The sequence below is a fragment of the Nothobranchius furzeri genome, chromosome 12 (genome assembly GCF_043380555.1).
Source record: "Nothobranchius furzeri strain GRZ-AD chromosome 12, NfurGRZ-RIMD1, whole genome shotgun sequence".
Classification (NCBI taxonomy): Eukaryota; Metazoa; Chordata; class Actinopteri; order Cyprinodontiformes; family Nothobranchiidae; genus Nothobranchius; species Nothobranchius furzeri.
The window spans coordinates 39,997,190-40,016,761 of NC_091752.1; the positions used below are offsets into that span (position 1 = coordinate 39,997,190).

At 43.1% G+C, this 19,572-nt stretch overlaps 1 protein-coding gene across 1 annotated transcript; it reads left to right on the forward strand.

Annotated features, from left to right (window-relative positions):
• Nucleotides 1–19: 19 nt before the first annotated feature.
• On the forward strand, nucleotides 20–10,596 carry crls1 (cardiolipin synthase 1). Its single transcript, XM_070542597.1, has 7 exons — nucleotides 20–546; nucleotides 962–1,099; nucleotides 4,376–4,505; nucleotides 4,589–4,674; nucleotides 7,072–7,140; nucleotides 8,396–8,487; nucleotides 10,080–10,596. Exons 1-7 carry the CDS (start codon nucleotides 139–141, stop codon nucleotides 10,171–10,173), a joined length of 1,017 nt encoding a protein of 338 aa, XP_070398698.1. The 5' UTR covers nucleotides 20–138; the 3' UTR covers nucleotides 10,174–10,596.
• The last annotated feature ends 8,976 nt before the right edge of the window (nucleotides 10,597–19,572 follow it).

Here is a 19,572-nt window from a genome sequence, read left to right on the forward strand (position 1 = left end):
TACGACATCGCCTGCCGGATCAGTTTACGGCAACATGGCAGCCTGCTGGCTCGAGCAGGGTTCCTGCCTGAATCGGTAACTTCAACATGATCACGCTTTGAAATAAGGAGGTGGCAGCGGGTCGGTAGGCTCGAGAAAATGTTAAACGCGTGTTTTCGGCGGATTTCCGCTCCGTTGTTTAATGCAGCCAGTGTTCCCGGCCTCGTGTCCCCGCGGTGTGCAGGTGTGTGTCGGCTCGCGCCAGCATTATGGCGGCTCGGTCTTCCACAGGTGAGCGGTTCCTGGTTCTTCAGACTGAAGTGGACAGGAAGCCGCGTCGCGTGCTGGCCTGGTATCCAGGGTAAATCGCTTCACGCGAGAGGAATCGCGCTCGTGCACCGCGGGGGTCTCAAGAGGTCACCGGTTGGTTTTCAACCTCGGGTGACCTCCAGGGCTCGAGGACTTAGCAGCAGAAAGACCGAGGAGGCTCAGAATAATTCTGGGGCGGCGGACCGGGACGAAGCGGGCTTGGTGCCGGGACACGGGCTGTTCCAGTTCAAAGAGCTGGTAAGTCCAAAAGAGTCGTGTTTTCCGACTCTTAACATAACTTTAACTCAACTCTGATACTTTCAGGTGAACATTCCCTTTGGCTAGATGAACATCTGACCGATATAACAAAGTGCAACACAACACCTAAAGGCAGCGCTTGAGGGCAGCCCCCCTGTTGCCTGGCTGTCCTGGGAGTCGTACTCCGTTACCTGGAGTCGTGCCCCGCTGAACTCTAATGGGTTGTTTTCTTTTCTATTTCCTGGGATAGAAAATCAGCGACCGGGTCTCATGGTGATGACTGGTGGTAGTTTTCAGAAACTTGTTGAGAACCGAAAAAATAAGTTATTGTGTTTCTGTGTGAAATCCTAACTGATTTCTTCCAGCTGAAGGTTTTTCCATGACCTGAGTTTTGGACCTTGTTTATTTTCTGCAGTATGAAAACCCGTGGACGATCCCCAACCTGCTGTGTATGTGTCGGATCCTACTGGCTCCTTATTTGGGTTATCTGATCATCCATCAGCACTTTGATCTCAGTCTGGCTCTGTTCATACTGGCTGGAGCTACTGACCTGGTAATTCAGACCGTTTCCACTAAACTTTCTGATTTTTGCTTAAAGGTACAGTGTGTGATATTTTTACCTGTTTGCTATCACATCCTGTTTCCAGTTCACAAACTTGTCCATTTTCACTAATATTTCTCACTAACATCAAATCTAAATATTCCTCTCAACTTGTTATTATACATAAACTGTGGTTGAGGCTCCATGGTCATCCACCATCTTAAAATACAGTAGCTGTTTAGGGACACACAAGCTCCACTTACCCGTTTGGCTATAGCTGTAACCCGAAAGAACCAGCAGAGGGCAGCAGTGCGCCCTGGAAGCATGGAGTCTGCTAATTCAACTAAGAAATAGAAAAAAATAGCTACACCGTTGCTGTACTTGTTTGAATAAAAAACTATTAAATCAAAAGACAAATCATTTGTCTGTTATCATGTCCAGCACAAGGAAGCTGCATGTGTTCAGACCACCCCGCTCGCTATTAGCTGGACGCCAGCCTCTGATTAGTGTCTCTGACTCCCAAACTCACCTCAAGTTGTTCATTCATCTTTTCCTAGTTCCAGAACTCCCGATCCGGTCCCAACGTGTCCAATCTTACTCAAGTCTCCTCTCTTCCCGTGCAGCCTGCCGTCTCGCCCAACACGCTCCAGCGCTCGTCCGCTAGCCAGTGGCTAAATCAGTGTTGTTCATTCATCTTTTCCGAGTACCAGAACTCCTGATCCGGTCCCAACGTGTCCGTTCCAAAGTACTTCTACTCAAGTCTTCCCGCAGCCCGCCGTCTCACCCAACAGCACTAGCCAGTGGCTAAATCAGCGTTGTTCACTTTATCTCCACAACACTTTACTAACGGCGATGTAGTTCTCCACGCGTTACAGAGACGCTCCGACACAGAGGGCTTCTTCTCAAACATTACGTTTAGACTTTGGCCTCCTTTTGCTGGTAATCCGTGGGAGTTTACGTGCAGCGTACACAGCGTCTCCCCGGCTCTAGCCATGGCCAGCTAGTAGCTCAATAGCTCGTGATGCTGATCTCCACCACGCCAGCCGTGAGCCACGATTAGCTGGTGGATAAGTCAGCATTGTTTACGTGATCTCCAGCATGTCCCCGGCTTACCAACACTCCTTCACCAGCCGTAGTTAAAGAGCAGCCAGTGATAGCTCCATATCCTCCATATAAGCTGGTAGCGGCAGCCAGTTTGTTTACTTCGAGGCACCGTGATCCACGTGAAACAGGTGTTGTGTGAAATTATGTTCCCCTGAAATATTTTGTTTCCCTTAGACCAGGGTTCGGCAACCTAATCCCATCAAAGACCCTTTATTACCCGTTTCCCACAGTAAAGAAAACACTGGGAGCAACAGCAGCCACGGCGTTGTGGGCGGGACCTACCCTCAGACAGCAGAGCGCTGCTCACAACAAGTGACAGCAGCCAGTACCGGTCGCTCGTGTACATCAAAGTTATCCTTTCATAAGACGATAATCAATAAAATGATTTATATAACATGGATCCAGAAGTTGTAGCCCGTCTCTGCCTACAATATTTAGATATTTTTCACCCTGTTGGTGGTTTTACTGGGCAGGTGTCACTTTTGTCATACATTTCTTTTTAAAGCATGTTTAGACTGTTCAGAATACAAATCCAGGCTCTGTCACGTTTGATTGTTGTAATTAAACTTTGTAGGTGGGGAAGGTCAGAAAAGGATCCGATCATTTTGTTTTTCCCTCATTTACAGCAACAGAGATAACGGCGCAGTGCGCCTGGCTCTGGTGTTAATCAAGTTAAATTTGTAACAATTTTCACAAGAAAACAAAACAGTCAAAAGCAGGGCTTGTGTTGACCGGACAGTTCCCGTATTTGACCGTTTATTTTGATGGAGAAAGAATAGAAAGAATTACCCAGACGCATGCAGACGAACTGACATTTTATTTGTTACGCACATCGCAGATGTAGCTAAATCACTCAAGAAAAGACTCCCATCTGAACATCTGAGCTGGACACTGCTCAGCGCAGCTCACTGTCAGAGTGTACTACATAAGGTCCACAGCGAGCTGAAGATGTGGAGAGGGGCTTGGAGCTCGTAGCAGAACCAGAGCGCATGTGGGAAGATTCCTCCGACTGAAGCGAGACTTGTCACTTAGAAAATGTTCCCTGATTATGAAACTTTGGCTGAATAGCGCTTGTTCCTGTCTCCAATGTGGCGACACATCCAGGAGCCATCTGAGGAGAGTCCCAGAATCTCACATCCTCTTCAGCTCATAAAGCGCATATGATTACGCACAAGCGTGACCCGTCAACCCGGTCTCACAGTAGACCGGGTTGGAACTGTTCAGGTTGACGCAGACAATCTTTACATTTAGAATTGGCATACAGATGTAAAATTAATGCAGTAAAATATAAAGCATTTTATTTAAATATCCATTCATTATTTTACAAGCACAGAGAGCCGCATCAGATGGATGGAAGAGCCGCATCAGATGGATGGAAGAGCTGCATCAGATGGATGGAAGAGCCGCATCAGATGGATGGAAGAGCTGCATGCGGCTCCAGAGACGCGGGTTGCCGACCCTCGACATAGACAGTCAAGAGCAAATATTTCCAAATTCACATAACTTATTGTCCATTATGAGGACTAAACTACCTCAAATAAAAGCTGGTTAAACGGAGTGAGATTACATCTTTTTACATAACTTTTCAAAAATGATAAGTAAGCTTGCTGCAAAAGAGTGAACAAGAATGTTTTTAATGTATATTTTTTATTTGTTTTTTGGAGGAAATACAGATAAAAAATCACAAGCATAACATTATTACATTACATCATTTTACATCATTTTACTGTAAAAGTTGATCACAAATATTGTGAAAATAGCCAGAAGTGTGATCTCTCAACATAGGGGACAAAATATTTCAGGGGAACACAATTTCTCACAACACCTGACCTCCCGGTTGATGTCACCCCTCCTCCGCGTGTGAATCGTGACCGCTTCAGAAAAATACAGAACTAGCTTGCTTCCTTCAGAACTGGTAGGTTGATAAACAGTCATAATTATAAATGCTTTTTTAAAGAGGTCAAGTAGCTTGTTTTAAGCTTTGTGAGTTAGGCTACACAGGTTGGAAACTGATTATACAGTCAAACTCACGAGTGATCCACCGTAGCTGCAATACTTTCTCTGAACTGCACGGTGCTAAAGAGTCACATTTTTTATCATGATTTCAATGGATTTCACACACGGCGCCTTTAACTACATCTTTACACACCTGGACCGCTGTCTGCCTCCTTGTGTCTCCTATAGTTGGATGGCTACATCGCGAGGACGTGGCCCAATCAGAAGTCCGCCTTGGGCAGCGCTCTGGATCCTCTGGCTGATAAGATCCTCATCAGTATTTTATACGTCAGTCTCACCTATGCTGACTTGATCCCAGGTATCAAACCCAGTCTGACATCTTTAGAGAGCATTAAAGAGTGGCTGGGCGACACAAACGTTACTGGTTTGCTTCTGTTTCAGCTCCACTGACAGCTTTAGTGATTTTCAGAGACATCGGTTTAATAGCTGCCGTCTTCTGGGTCAGATACAAGACTGTACCTCCGCCGGTAAGAAACCCTCCACTTTTCTCAGTAAACGACTAAAATCTAACATATTTTATAGAAATCTTTAAAAAATAAGGTTTGAGTATGTACTATTAAATATTAACTAGGGCTGGGCGATGAACAATTTTTAAATATTGATCGATATACAGGTGCTGGCCAGTAAATTAGAATATCATCAAAAGGTTGAAAATATTTCAGTAATTCCATTCAAAACGTGAAACTTGTACATTATATTCATGCAATGCACACAGACCAATGTATTTCCAATGTTCATTACATTTAAATTTGATATTCATAAGTGACAACTAATGAAAACTCCAAATTTGGTATCTCAAAAAATTAGAATATTCTGAAAAGGCTGAATATAGAAGACACCTGCTGCCACTCTAATCAGCTGATTTACTCAAAACACCTGCAAAGGCCTTTAAAAGGTCCCTCAGTCTTGTTTTGAAGGCACCACAATCATGGGGAAGACTTCTGACTTAACAGCTGTCCAAAAGACAATCATTGACACCTTGCACAAGGAGGGCAAGACACAAAAGGTGATTGCTAAAGAAGCTGGCTGTTCGCAGAGCTCTGTGTCCAAGCACATTAACAGACAGGCGAAGGGACGGAAAAAATGTGGTAGAAAAAAGTGTACAAGCTCTAGGGATAACCGCACCCTGCAGAGAATTGTGACGACAAACCCATTCAAAAATGTGGGGGAGATCCACAAAGAGTGGACTGCAGCTGGAGTCAGCGCTTCAAGAACCACCACGAGGAGACTCATGAAAGACATGGGATTCAGGTGTCGCATTCCGTGTGTCAAGCCACTCTTGAACATGAAACAGCGCAAGAAGCGTCTCGCCTGGGCCAAGGACAAAAAGGACTGGACTGATGCTGAGTGGTCCAAAGTTATGTTTTCTGATGAAAGCAAGTTCTGCATTTCCTTTGGAAATCAAGGACCCAGAGTCTGGAGGAAGAGCGGAGAAGCACAGAATCCACGTTGCATGAGGTCCAGTGTAAAGTTTCCACCGTCAGTGATGGTGTGGGGTGCCATGTCATCTGCCGGTGTTGGCCCACTCTGTTTCCTGAGGTCCAGGGTCAATGCAGCCGTCTACCAGGAAGTTTTAGAGCACTTCATGCTTCCTGCTGCTGACCAACTTTATGGGGATGCAGACTTCACCTTTCAACAGGACTTGGCACCTGCACACAGTGCCAAAACCACCAGCACCTGGTTCAAGGACCATGGTATCCCTGTCCTTGATTGGCCAGCAAACTCGCCTGACCTTAACCCCATAGAAAATCTATGGGGTATTGTGAAGCGGAGGATGCAATACGCTAGACCCAACAATGCAGAGGAGCTGAAGACTACTATCAGAGCAACCTGGGCTCTCATAACACCTGAGCAGTGCCACAGACTGATCGAGTCCATGCCACGCCGCATTACTGCAGTTATTGAGGCAAAAGGAGCCCCGACTAAGTATTGAGTGCTATACATGCACATTCTTTTCATGTTCATTCTTTTCAGTTGGCCAACATTAGAGAAACAAACATTTTTTTATTGGCCTTTAGAATATTCTAATTTTCTGAGATACCAGATTTGATGTTTTCATTGGTTGTCACCTATAAATATCAAAATTAAACGTAATAAACATCGGAAATACATTGGTCTGTGTGCATTGCATGAATATAATGTACAAGTTTCACGTTTTGAATGGAATTACTGAAATATTTTCAACCTTTTGATGATATTCTAATTTACTGGCCAGCACCTGTAGATAATTATTGAAAAATATTTTAAAAATAGAAAATATATTTTACGTGCAGCCCTGGCCATTTTATTTTTGGTGTTTTTAGTTTTTCTCCCCTTCATCTCGCTGAGACATCTTGCTGCCTCATGCTCTGTTTTGGCTTGAGAAGGGGAAGGCCGGAATCTGTGGTTTTTATTGGTTAGGAGTAAGTAGTGAGTCTAGTATGCTGCTACCTGATAGGTTATAATGAAAAAAGGAAACTTTATCGGAGTTTTATCGACCCATTTTTTTTCTATCGCGCCACATGTCTATGGATAGATATATTGAACTATTGAATTATTGTCCAGCCCTACTATTAACTGCAGTTGACCATGTTAACAAGCTTAAAAAGCTGATTGTTTACTTTCTTTAAGTCAGATTCTCTTTTTTCCCCTGAAAATGTAAAAAACATAAAATTATCCACAGCGAAAAGAAGTCAAACTTTGTGGTGAAATATTTTAAACTCTGACCTCTAATGGAGCGAAGGTGCATTGGTATGTTTCACAAATGATAATATCTACTCTAATAATAAACTTCAAGGATTTCTGGGTTTGTTGTGTTTGCTGCAGTGATTTTTTTACATATCAACTAAACCTTACATTTTACAATCCACTCTTTGTCCCCACAGGTGACCCTTAGTAAGTTTTTTAACCCCTGCTACACCACAGCACAGCTGAGGCCAACTGTATTCAGCAAGGTGAGACGAACACTAAGTAAGGCTTGTGAGAACTCATTTTCTTTATAAACGACACTTCTGGTTTTACCTGAGAAGAAAAGGTTTTTAATTACTCAACCTGTTAACGGTGTGGAACACTGAAAACCCATTTTTTATGATTATTTCTGATCATAGTTTTTAATGCAGACTGAACATGAAAACAGTCATCAGCCTCTTGCATGAGCTGCTGGTGGAAAATAGACAAACTTTAGGATTTGAAAAAGCTGACCACTCTACATCACACTGAATTGGACTTGAGCCGCATTGTGGGGGCTTGGTTTTGAGCCAATTTTCCCCTTGTGCTACTATCTTTGAGATCAGGGCGAGTTTTGAGCTGAGCGCCGTGTACGGAGGTAACGAGGCGATTAACACCATGTGACTAGCTCTTGATCAGCAGTCGGGAGCTCACACGGATCTATCCAATTTTTCATTTATTTTTATTTTTTTGCTTGTCTCTCGTGAGTGCATCGCACTGTTGAAGCGGCGCTGTGACCCCAAAAAGAACCAGAATCGCTCATGGTGCATGTGCAAACATGAGTCAACACGGCTCGCCAGCTATTTCCCTACTAACACACATCAGCCGTTTTTATTTGTTCACACACAATAAGGATTGTTAAGAGAACGTTTGCTGTGTTAATGTCAAATTAAACTTATAAAACATTGTTTTACTTTCTTTCTTTTGTCTGCCTCCTCCAACCCCCATAAATCTCTGTGTGTCCTCCTACAGCACTCCTGAAGGACAACATCAATAACACGATCAAAAGTCTGATTGTGTTCTGTAAAAACCACTATTTTTAGGTCTGTTGCTACCAGACCTACAGTATGAGCACATGACTCATGAGACTTGGTCTACGAGGAAGTGTATAGTTTGAGACGGACCTGAATGCTACACGTAAAAAGGTCACTCAGTGTCCACCCGGCTTTAGACATAAAGCAGAAAAGAGCTTATTGTGGGCTGTTTTTATTACTTGTTGGTGATAAATCCACTAAAGCACCTGTACAGTTTCTTTATACCATTATTAAATGTCATCTAGGTGGATGTCTGGTTAGGAAAAAGTGCAAATGAAGGAGTCTCTTTGGAAATGTTCAACTCATGTATCCGTTGGTCCAGAATGATCTCATTGACTAGTACATTTATTACTTTTAACTGTTGATATATTTTAGTCTACTAAGGCCAGAGACATGTGCTGTCTGTCTGACTACAGCAGCTTTCTCTCTCCACATTTATTTATTCCAGGTGAACACGGCCATCCAGCTCTGCCTGGTCGCTGCCTCTCTGGCTGCTCCTGTCTTCCAGTACACAGACAGCATCCTGCTGCAGTGTTTATGGTAAACACACACACACACACACCTACACACACCTACACACACACACACACACAGGTCTATTTGCCCTTTAATTTCAGCAGTGCACTTTGCATATCAGTGTAATGCTATCACAGAAACATTACAAACAGCATCACTTCTGTCGAGCACATTAATGCTACTTGTTCTGACACATTCAGGTTGAGTGTGTAAATTCAGTTTTAATTTGAAATTTCGAGATGAAGTCAAACCCAGGACAAACCTTTCAACAATAAAATGCCAATGAGATTCATTTTAGATTAAATAAAATTAAAATTAATTAGTTAAAAGAACGCTAAGAACAAAAAATAAAACCCAGACACGAAAAGCATTAGGAGAAGGCCATCCTATAAACATAAGTCTCCAACCTGCTCTTAAAGACTGCCAGTGATGGAGACTGTTTGATTCTGAGTGGGAGCTGGTTCCAAAGAGAGGGTGCAAGGACTTGAAAAGCCTGATCACCACGTGCGAGGGACAATAAGCAATTTCTGGTCAGCTCCGCTAAGTAGGTGGGGGCACTGCCTTGGGAAAAGTTAAACACAAAAAGCAGAACTTTAAACTGTGCCTGGTATGAGACTGGGAGCCAGTGAAGAGAATTCAGCACTGGAGAAATGTGGTCCCTTTTCTTAGTTCCAGTCAAAAACCTAACAGCACTGTTCTGCACTAATTGCAGGTGATGCACAATAATCTGACCCATCCCAGCATAAAGGGAGTTACAATAGTCAAGCCTAGAGATCACAAACGCATGGAGTACACGCTTCAACTGAGTTCTGGAAAGAATAGGCTTGAGTTTAAAAAGGTGATGCAACTGAAAAAAGCAAAAACGGACCACTTGAGTACGCATGAGATTCCAATCTAGGAGCAGAATCAAGTCTCAAGCAACGAATAAAAGAAAACTTGTGTTCCCAGAACTATGCAGCATAAGGGACACAGACATACTTATGTACTTACAGTATTGCGTAAGTACTAAACACATACATATTGCATTGGTGTTATGTACCAGGATAATGCCAGTACCAGTTAAACCGAGGAGTTATACACTCTTACTGCAGAGGGGATGAATGACCTACGAAGGTCAAATCAGGGTCAGATGTGGCTCATCACACCAGAACTCCCTGATGGGAAGGTTTAGTTATTAGCTGTTTGTATAAACTTGGTGACATTACACATGGAGCCATGAACATGTTAGAAACAAGTCTTCCAGGGTGATTTACCAGGTCAAACAGGAGAGCTGTAAACCTGCCCTCTCCTAGAGGGTAAAAGTTTTTGCTTTTTACGGGGTTCAGCTTTAAAACGTTACAAAAACACCTCCAATAAACCTGATTAGTTTCTGTAAAACAAGCAGCTGATTAAAGCTAATTTGTCTTTTAACTTGTTTCAAATTTTTCTTCATGTGGATTTTTTTCTTAACCATTTGGAATTGTGGGTGTTGTTCTTGACATCGCCACTAGAGGGTGGAATGCATCAGTTACATACCTGTAACAGGTGGATTCTCTATTAGCTTATACATGCATTTGGAGCAGAATCACAGAGCTAACGTTTGGATGGTTTTACTGACAGACTGTTTCTCATTGTAGGTATGTCACAGCCGTTACCACGGCAGCATCAGGATACAGCTACTGGCACTACGGCCGTAAGACCGTTCAGGTGCTGAACACCAAATCCCCCTGATGCTCACCTGCAGACCCACAGGAATCAAACCATGATCAGGTAGTAGATTCTGCAGAGACTCGTCAGCCGTGACAAGTGAAGGACGAACAGATGGACAATCGCCAGGAGCTCTGAAGATATATAGCAGTGATGAGCATTTGTGGGTTGCCATGGCAATTATGCTCAAACAACAACCGAAGCCGCAGATGGTTTAGTGCAGACCCCAGTGAGGCCACAACCCCGCCGCCAGTCTGGTCCCAAGCCTCGTTCTCAGACAAAAACAGCAGACATAAATATCAACAGGCTGTCCGACCACAGCTGCAGACACGCACGTCCACCACATCAGGAGACCCGTCTGTCTCAATCAACACGACACAACGTCTACCTAAAGATTGTCTGTTGTTTTTTAAAACTGATGATTTGTGATTAAAATGTGAAAATCTGCTTTGGGCTCTCTGGTGTGTGTGATGCTTCTGGATGGAGGAATGAGTTTTATCGTTTAAGGGGTAAAAAAAAATCATGTTTAATCTGAAGAGACAGAAATCTGACAGCTGATCCGTTAGCAGCCTGGAGTCGGGATTAAATATCTAAGAGATGGCCGGTGGTCCTAACAGGCCTCCACACATGCTCGTTTCCTCTTCTGCTGATTAAAACCTTTACAGTCTAATTCCAGCACTAAATCAGATTTATGCCAAAGTGGGTGCAAATCAAACAAAAACAAAACCATGCTGGTCAACAAATGAGCAAAATGTTCTACAAATCAGCCCAGATGTGACCAAGTATGAAATTGTTGTTTATATGAGGAACAAACGATCATGAAGGGAAATAACAGCTTTTTAACTGGCTGTAAAACATTATGGGACAAAAATAAGAGACTGGTTGTTCTTTAGCTGTAGATTATTTAATGTAAAATGTTTAATTCCACAGGTCAGGAACAATATCCGATGTAATAGTAGTAGTAGCCCAAAACAGTAAAACATGCAACAATAAAGCAGCAGCATTTGATAACTGTTACACAAATGACTGCAGACCTTAGGGCGCATCATCGAGTCAGACGAGTTGGAGGTCATCAGAAAGCCCGGTGGAAACATGGTTTTTACTTTAATCTCCTCTGGTGCTGGTTTCCCCTCCAGGACACCAGCCTAATGTGGGAAGTAAGGAGGTAACCTTCTCATTTCATCCCCTTATTTCCTGCACCATGTGGCCTCATTACAGCCACGGTGTTGACCGCCAGGCTCATGCGTGGTGTTTTTATGGCCTTGTGTCAGATCTCTGTTCATTATGTCCTCGGTGAGAAACTGTCTCATTCTAAAATAAGACGTGTTTGTTGGGATACCTGATTAAATACCAATGTTTTAAAGCTTTATGGTGCAGGAGCCTCTGAAGTGTGATAATTGGTTTATTTTTTTCAGATTTACTGCAATGTCTTAAAGCCTTTTTGTTTGTTTGGGGAAAACTCTTTAATGTGAGATCCTGAGAGGGTGGAAGTTGAAATCGTCTGTCCTCGTTCGAGTGTTTAAGCTGCAGGGAACACAAACTGATTTCTAAAACATTCCTGTCTTCATCTCTCCTTTTGAGTAAATTGTGGAAGATGATCTTTTCAGATTTCCTTTGGATCGCCTCATTCCTCAGCTGATTAAATATAGCCATAAAAGTTCTTAACATTGGTTTATCGAAGGTGATAATATCCTCTGGTCAGATTCTAAAAGAACCAATCACTTCATACGGAAAGCCACTCCAGTTTGTTTTTAGTGCAGAAAGCACAGATTTGTGTTTGCTGGCCGCATCCTCAGCATCCACACGCAATTCCACTTATCCAAAATCAGAAGGGAAGCCCGGATAAGACACCCCTCCCCCAGTGGCACCTTTCAGCTTTGTCCTGAGTAGGGACCCCCGATAGCTCTGACAACACACATGCCTTTAAAGCAAACTCATTCAAGGCGTAAAGGAAACCATTCAACTTATATCCACGTATCCATTTAACACATTTGAGTTTTAGAACTTTCTTTCTTGGAATCCTCTCAGATCTCTAGTTCTTGGTGACCCACCGTGGCATCCATAACCCCCTCAAGGGGGCCCCAACAAGATTGCAGGGGGGTCCCCAATATTTTGTCTGCTGAGGTTGTGAGGTAACAAAGATTATTTGTAAAAATTCTGTTTATAAAATTCCAATGAGACACTCACTAGTGTAATCAAGACGTTGTAAGAGCTATAACTGTATGCCTGTATAAAGTATGGGCTCTCATGGGAAAATGGTTGGGTACCACTGCTCGAGAGGATCCCAGTTTCCTCATTTATCAACCGCACTTACGCCAGATCTGTGAGTATTTTGTGCGTTGGGACGATTTTACACACCATGTGCTATTTACAAATTTGTACTTGTGTGTAGACATGTTCTTAAAACAAGAACAGCTCTGACCATCTGTACGAACAGCATCTAGTGGTAGGACAGGACAATACTGAAGGTCTCAGTCATCCACGTGTTCCTCATCCAGATGCTATTTTTACCCAATAAGTAATTATGTCTGTAGAGACAGCTTTATCACATTACTGGTGTTAGGACCTATAAAAGACACCCTGACATTGTAACATGGCTGATCTCGTGTTATTGGAGGATTTTGAAGAGCGTACTCTCTGGAGGGAACGCGTCCTCCATGGGTGTACTGATCTGCTTAATACAGTGCATGACTCCTGAGCAGATACTGCTTCCTGAAGGAGGTCCATCTGAAGCTATGCTGTCATTTGGGACCCGTAGGGAGCAACAGACAAACCGCACATATCCGATTCCTGTTCATATTTAATTATTGACAACTACGAGAACCAAAGAACCAGAAAAACCAAATCTGGTTAATTGAGAGTATTTCTGTAAATGGCTGAGAAAGTTAGTACCTGGGTACGCACAAGTGGGATTTATCAACAAACGATTGTGCAGGAACATGCGTACGAGTGGCCACCGCATGTTTGATAAATCAGGATGTTGGTCATTCATACGAACATTCTAAATTTCATTCGTAGGAAGGAATGAAGGACAGTTTCTACGAATGTTTGATAAATGAGGACCCAGGTGTTCCAAGGCCAAATAAAATGTATCCCTCTGGGAATTCTATGGTCTAATTTCACAGCCTGGAAAGCCTCCAGAGAAAAACAACTGGGGGCAATCCTAATCAAAGGTCAGAACCACCTCAGCTGAAGCTTTTCTATGAAGAGAAGCAGAAGTTCTACTATGAGCTCCCCTTAAGTGCTGGAGGTCCTCGTCATATCTCTAAGGCTGGATTTGGCCCCTCCTATGAAAAAAGCACAGTTCAACCACTTATTGGAGTGTAGATGGACAAGTAAATCATGAGTTTGACTTCAGTTAATACTAATTGATTTTTAATACATTTTTTATTTTATTGTTGAGGTCCTGTAACTAATGCAGTGTTGCCACAGTTACCTTGAAATAGTATTTTGATTACTGACTCCATCCAAAAGTAACTTAAGTATGTTACTGATTACTATATACTGAAAGTAACTAAGTTAGATTAGAAATAACTTTATTCATTACCTTCAGCAGCTGCTACTAACTGTACCCATCGCCTCTACATAAAAACCAGCAATCAGTTTTATTATGCTGATGCAATGCATTCAGAAGAATGCTAACAGCTATCATCCAGCATAAGCACACACTGAGAGTCGTGATTACTGTTAAACACTGATGAAAAGTTGAACGGCATCGGCACACACCAGAACACTGAACGAGAGGCAAACAATATCCAACATAAACCTAGCAATATAACCCCAGAAAACACACCACAATAGGACTAACCACCAGAAAACACACCACAATAGGACAAAACACCAGAAAACACACCACAATAGGACTAAACACCAGAAAACACACCAGAATAGGACAAAGCAACTGAAAACCAGCATCCTACACCTCGCCCGTTGTCTGTTCCGCGGTGGACGGGGTCACTAGTGACACTATAGTGACTGTGGAACAAGCAGCAGGCGAGGTGCATTGTGGGTGGCTGGTTTTCAGGTGTTTGTTCTATTTTGGTGTGTTTTGTTGGGGTTTTATTTCTAGGTTTGTGTTGGATGTTGTTAGTCTTTTGTTCAGTGTTCTCATGGTGCTGTTTTTGGTTGGTGTTCATTTTGCACCACGAGTAGCGGTTCTGTTTCAAGAAATGGGACCACGGTGCTGTTCGGACATATAGAACGAAACATGCAGCTTCTTCTAAATACAGTATGCCTGCTGTTGGTGTCGCGCATCGCACTGTTCCTGTCGCTGGGTTTGCCATCTTTGCAAATCACAGAAACGATTACACAAACTACAGCAACCAGTAACACATTGTGTCTTGGAAAAGTAACTTTTATTTGACTACTGATATGGAAAAAGTAACGCGTTAGATTAGTCGTTACTGGAAAAGGTGGTCGTTTAGAGAAACGCTCTACTAGCAGCACTGCTCATGCAAGGAAATCAAGAACGCTCGCAAAGGTTTTGAGACATTTTGGAAACTGGTGAACGCCGTTTGCAACTTGTCGCCAACATTTGCAACCCAGTGAGATTCGGTCATCATTTTACCTGACTGCTCCCAACACAGAGCAGGAAAATGCCGGTGAGGGTGGAGTGAGGAGGTGTATGAGGTAAACTGCAGGATCAGAGTGTGTGGTAGAGGAGGAGGGACTTGATTCACCTCAAAGCTCCTGATTCTTTTACGTATCTCACAAAGCCCGTAGCTACAGCCTAACAACGCCCAACTAAACTCTTCTTAAGACGATTTAGAGCTGTTAGAATAAAAAGTCCTCTCAGAAATTTGATCCCTGAAAGGAGAAAGGATGACCTGGAAACAATAAGACAAAGACAGATTGAGATTGAAAAGATGTTTCCGTAGCGTAGGAAAAGCTCTGTTGACCCATAGAAATGCTCCAAATCTGTGATTCTGAGAGGCTGCAGACTTTAGTTGTTTCCCAACTAAATAAGAAGCAGCTGAAAGTGGAAACTGTGATGTTTACCCAGAATGCTCAGCATTAATAACAGTAATGTGGAAAATGATGATTGCACCTTGTGGGGAATGGTGTGTTTTAATGCATTTTAAATGTCCTTAATGAGAGGTAATGCAGCAACTTTTTATTTTCTCCCTCGCTGCTTTCCTTTTAGCGAGCGCTGATTGACTCCAGGCGTATTTTATGCTTTCATTCTCGATAGAACACACTTGAAAAGCAGATCTCCAGGGACCACCTATGTTTTGAGAACTGGAGGCTGGTTTCGAGGGCCGCAGCAACAACCCTCTGAAGCTGAAGTGGATGATTTTTAGTGATGGAGGCGAAAGCAGCCAAATGTACCTTCACATTTCACAGCCCAGCAGTCCAGAACCCAGAGTCGGGCTGAATCACACTAACAAGGACAAACTTTAGATCTGTATGCTTATGTCAGCACCGCCCTCAGCTACCGCTCCCTGCTTCACTCAGTCCTGGATGGAGTGACAGGAATTGCGTCTCCTCCTGAGCTGGAGAAAGCTCGAATGTCTCAGGAGAGTCTGCTGATTTCACTCAGTAGGAAACGAGGCTGATTTCATGCTCGGTATCTTTTTCTTGTGTTTGCACATCATGCTTTTGTCAGGTTCAGTTTAACCATTTCTTAATAATGATTCTAATTTTATTTGCTCCATATTTTCTTGTCTTGATCCGGCTTGCTCAAGGTGTTTCTGAAAATAATTCAGACATGAAAAATGCAAAAGAATAGCCCAGAGACCAGCTGTAGCAGTAGCAAATGACTTTCCTCAGCAGGTCAGTCAAGCCACGCCCCATCGTAGCCTCAGCAGGTCTACCATTGGCCAGTACAGTTTTAGGTCTGGCCTGATTGGTCATAGTGCTGTCCAGTTGCATACGAAGAGTCTGCCCCACAAATATTTACATATGTAGGATGACTTACCAGGCTAACAAAATATCCTAAAGCCACAAAAACCCAAATAACAACAGACGTTCAGAAAACCCGAAGGTTAGGATGCTCTGCTAGACTTGAGGACCCCAACAGTATAACTCATTCTTATCATCATTAGGGTAAATACTCAGTGGCCTAGCGGTAGTGTGTTTGCCTTAGGACTTCCTGGTCGGGTCGTACCAAAGACTTTAACAATGAGACCCTGAGTCGGGTTAAACCACTAAATAGTTACCGAGTGCAGCCATCACTGCAGCTCGCCGCTCTCCTCCACGGAGATGAGTCAAATGGAGAAATGAATTTCATCAGTGTGTGATGATGACTATGGGACTTTAACTTTAAATACTTGGCGACTAGGAGTACAACACATATTTGAACAGTTTGGAATTTTTATAGCTGATTTAGTTTAAACCAAAAACAAACATTGTTCTGCATATTATCCAACATCAGCTCATTGCTTTCTTTTAAATAACTAAATCCCATTGATCCTATCCCAAACAGTCAAGTTATACCCTTCGGATCAGACAACTGAGTCGAGGTAGTGCAAAAGTGCACTGGGCTGGACCATTTCTCTGGATACCTTGGTGTCTTTTAGAAAGCAGGCACTAGTGTGTAATAGGGGCTGCATGACTTAATTTTTTTAAAGTCGACAGTCAAGTAATGAAAATCGAGTCGACTTCGACTAGTCGTTGATGACGTCATACACCTGAAGCGGCACGGGGGGGGGGGGGGGGGGGGTGTCGGTAGGTTCGCTGGAGTTTTTGACAATTAAAATTGCGCCCACATTTTCTAAGTTAACACATCTCTTTTAACAACGGTAGTTTCTGCATCCTGCTTCAACCATCTCCCCCCTCCCCCTGCGCAGCGGCCGCAAACTCACTGATGCGCCTGCAGCCTCTCAGAGTTCCTGCTGCTCTAAACATAAAAATAATTATTTCATTTTCTGTTCCTCACTTCTGATTACCTTCAATGGTGTCTGTTTGTTGCAACCACCAGGTACAAAAACTAACTTGTTTTTATTTGACTATTTTTCTGTCCTGCCTGTTTATTATCTTCCTGCATCTCCTCTCAATCCTAAAGAAAAACTGCTACCTGGGTTCATATATATTCACCTTATGAGTTACCTTTGAACTGCAGTTCTAAAAGATCTACCGACCGCAAAAACAGCGGAGTGCCGCTGCTCGCCGGCCGACTACAGCGGGACCGTTTTTGCTGCGGAGTTCGTGCCGGAGCAGAGCAGAGATAGCGGAATCTTGGGGGGTGCGTCACTGGAGGACAAAATGTGCCTCGCTCCGCAGCAGCGAAACGCATCAGGCACAAATAACAGACATAAAACATGAAAGGAAATGAGCCGACATGAACGATCGCGTGTTTAATTTGATTTTGAGGTGGTGACACCTGATTTGGCGGTGCTCAGGACGCAGATGTCTGGAGCGCGTCAACGATCAGAGCTTTGCATGCACAAACTGGTTAAGATTAGGATGGGGGTTCGGGGAAGGTTAAATTGCAAGAGGGAAAAGGTCACAGTTTGGTTAAATGTCTGTTTTACCACCGGTGTCAGTACCGACGCTCTGGCACAGCGCGTCGCCTCCGCCTCCCGACGCAGGGGCTCATCACCTGCTGGAGGACTGCATCTTTTCAGTCATTATCACGTGACAGCGACTAGTCGATGACAGGCATAAAAAGTCACTACAGACCCGTGAAGTCGACTAGTCGACTAGTTCATACAACCCCTAGTGTGTACTATCCTGGAAGTCAGGAAGTAGAGCTTCAGAGTGTCTCCAGAACATTCAAATGTTTAATCAAATATACATCTTGGTAATGTGGATTCTAGTTACTTTACTTCAACAACTTGCTTTCTTCCTCTGTTCTTTTCCTTCAGCAAACCCAACAAAGAGATGTCAGGAGGTCTCAGGTTTTTTACAGAAGACAACTATAATTAAAAGGCTTTAGAAAGCCTGTTGTCAGAGCTGTTAAGGAGGCTGAATCGCACCATCCGGGGTGCTTGATCTGTAAACATTAGGACATTTTCAGCTGTGTGTGTGTGTGTGTGTGTGTGTGTGTGTGTGTGTGTGTGTGTGTGTGTGTGTGTGTGTGCGTGTGCGTGCGTGCGTGCGCAGGCAGCTCTAGGGTGTGACTGGACACAGCGTAGGTTGCCAGAGGTTCTGAGCCAAACTTCACTTCAAAGTTGACTGGTTATGAAACCCCACTGAGTCAGAGTGCTTATAGACCACAGAGCAGGCCTACACACACACACACACACACACACACACGGTGGCGCCAGTATAAATCCATATGTGTACCACATCCATGCCCAAACATACACTCATGCACACTTACGTCTTTTCTGCTCCTGAAATAGCTTCCAGCCTCCCACTCCCCCTTATATAAGCTCCCGCAGCACGGAGATCTGCTGGTGAAGACCGGGGTGTGTGTTTTGTTTAATGTGTGTGTGTGTGTATGTGTGTAAATGTCTATGATTCCTGCTGGTAAAAGAGTGCAGCAAGTCAGATGACATGTCCTTGAAAGAATTCTGGATTAAATTGAACATTTCCTGAGTTATTTTTGCCGTTTTGACCAGAATCTCTTGTGACAGCTCAGAGCTGGGCTGGTACAATGACTACAAAGTATTCAAGGGTAGGAGCTATAAATAAACCAATAAAGAGAGAGAAGGATACATTCAATATGTGAACAAACCTTAACACCTGTAATCTCTAACTGAAATATTAAAATAATTTTTGTGATTCATGACATAAATGTCCATCTACCTCAAAGATCTACCTTTCTGTTGAAGAAATACTATCGATGTTAAAGCAAACAGGATCAAACTCTAATATCACAAAGCTGTTTCTGCTTTTCTGTTTTTTTAAACTTCATCTTGTATTGTTGCAGGACGGCCTCACAGCTGGTAAACCTGCAGCAAGAAGCAATGCACATTAGCAGAAAATGAAGACTAGAGTTAGAAGAGTTTCATTATTTCCTTCAAGATAAATATTTTAATTTAACTGTCAGAAATTGTGGTTCTTGTTCAGTGATTAAACAGGGATTTTTCTTTTGATTATATTTCCTTAGCCTGAGAGATGGACCCAGTTGTATCTCAGTAGAATATTTATTTATTAATGCAGAAAGTAAAAGCTTGTGCTCTTATAGCTGCAGCAGACTAACAGCCACAAACCAGCCGTTGTGCTGCGTCTTTATTATACCTTTATTTTTTATTGCTCATTAGGCTAATGTAGGCTGGAGGCTCCTGAGGACCATCTCTACCTTAGACATCTCTCCCCCTGATGCAACTCTGAACACAAAGAGAAAAGGCCCGTTTGGCTTTCCCTTGTCATCAAACATTTAGGTTTAATTGCTGCTTTAGATTTTAGCAAAAGTTGCAAAACATTCTGATCAGATGTTTTCTAAATTAGAACCTGAATAATCTTTTCTTTCATTTCAATTCAGTTTCTTTGGAGTGCGTAGAGAAAGTATTCAGGCCCCCTTCAATTTTTCACTCT

Coding starts and splice junctions, on each gene's coding strand:
- crls1 (XM_070542597.1), top strand. CDS start 139: ATGTTAAACGCGTGTTTTCGGCGGATTTCCGCTCCGTTGTTTAATGCA. Junction 4,506..4,588: donor CTATGCTGACTTGATCCCAG/GTATCAAACCCA, acceptor CTTCTGTTTCAG/CTCCACTGACAGCTTTAGTG. Junction 7,141..8,395: donor GGCCAACTGTATTCAGCAAG/GTGAGACGAACA, acceptor TATTTATTCCAG/GTGAACACGGCCATCCAGCT.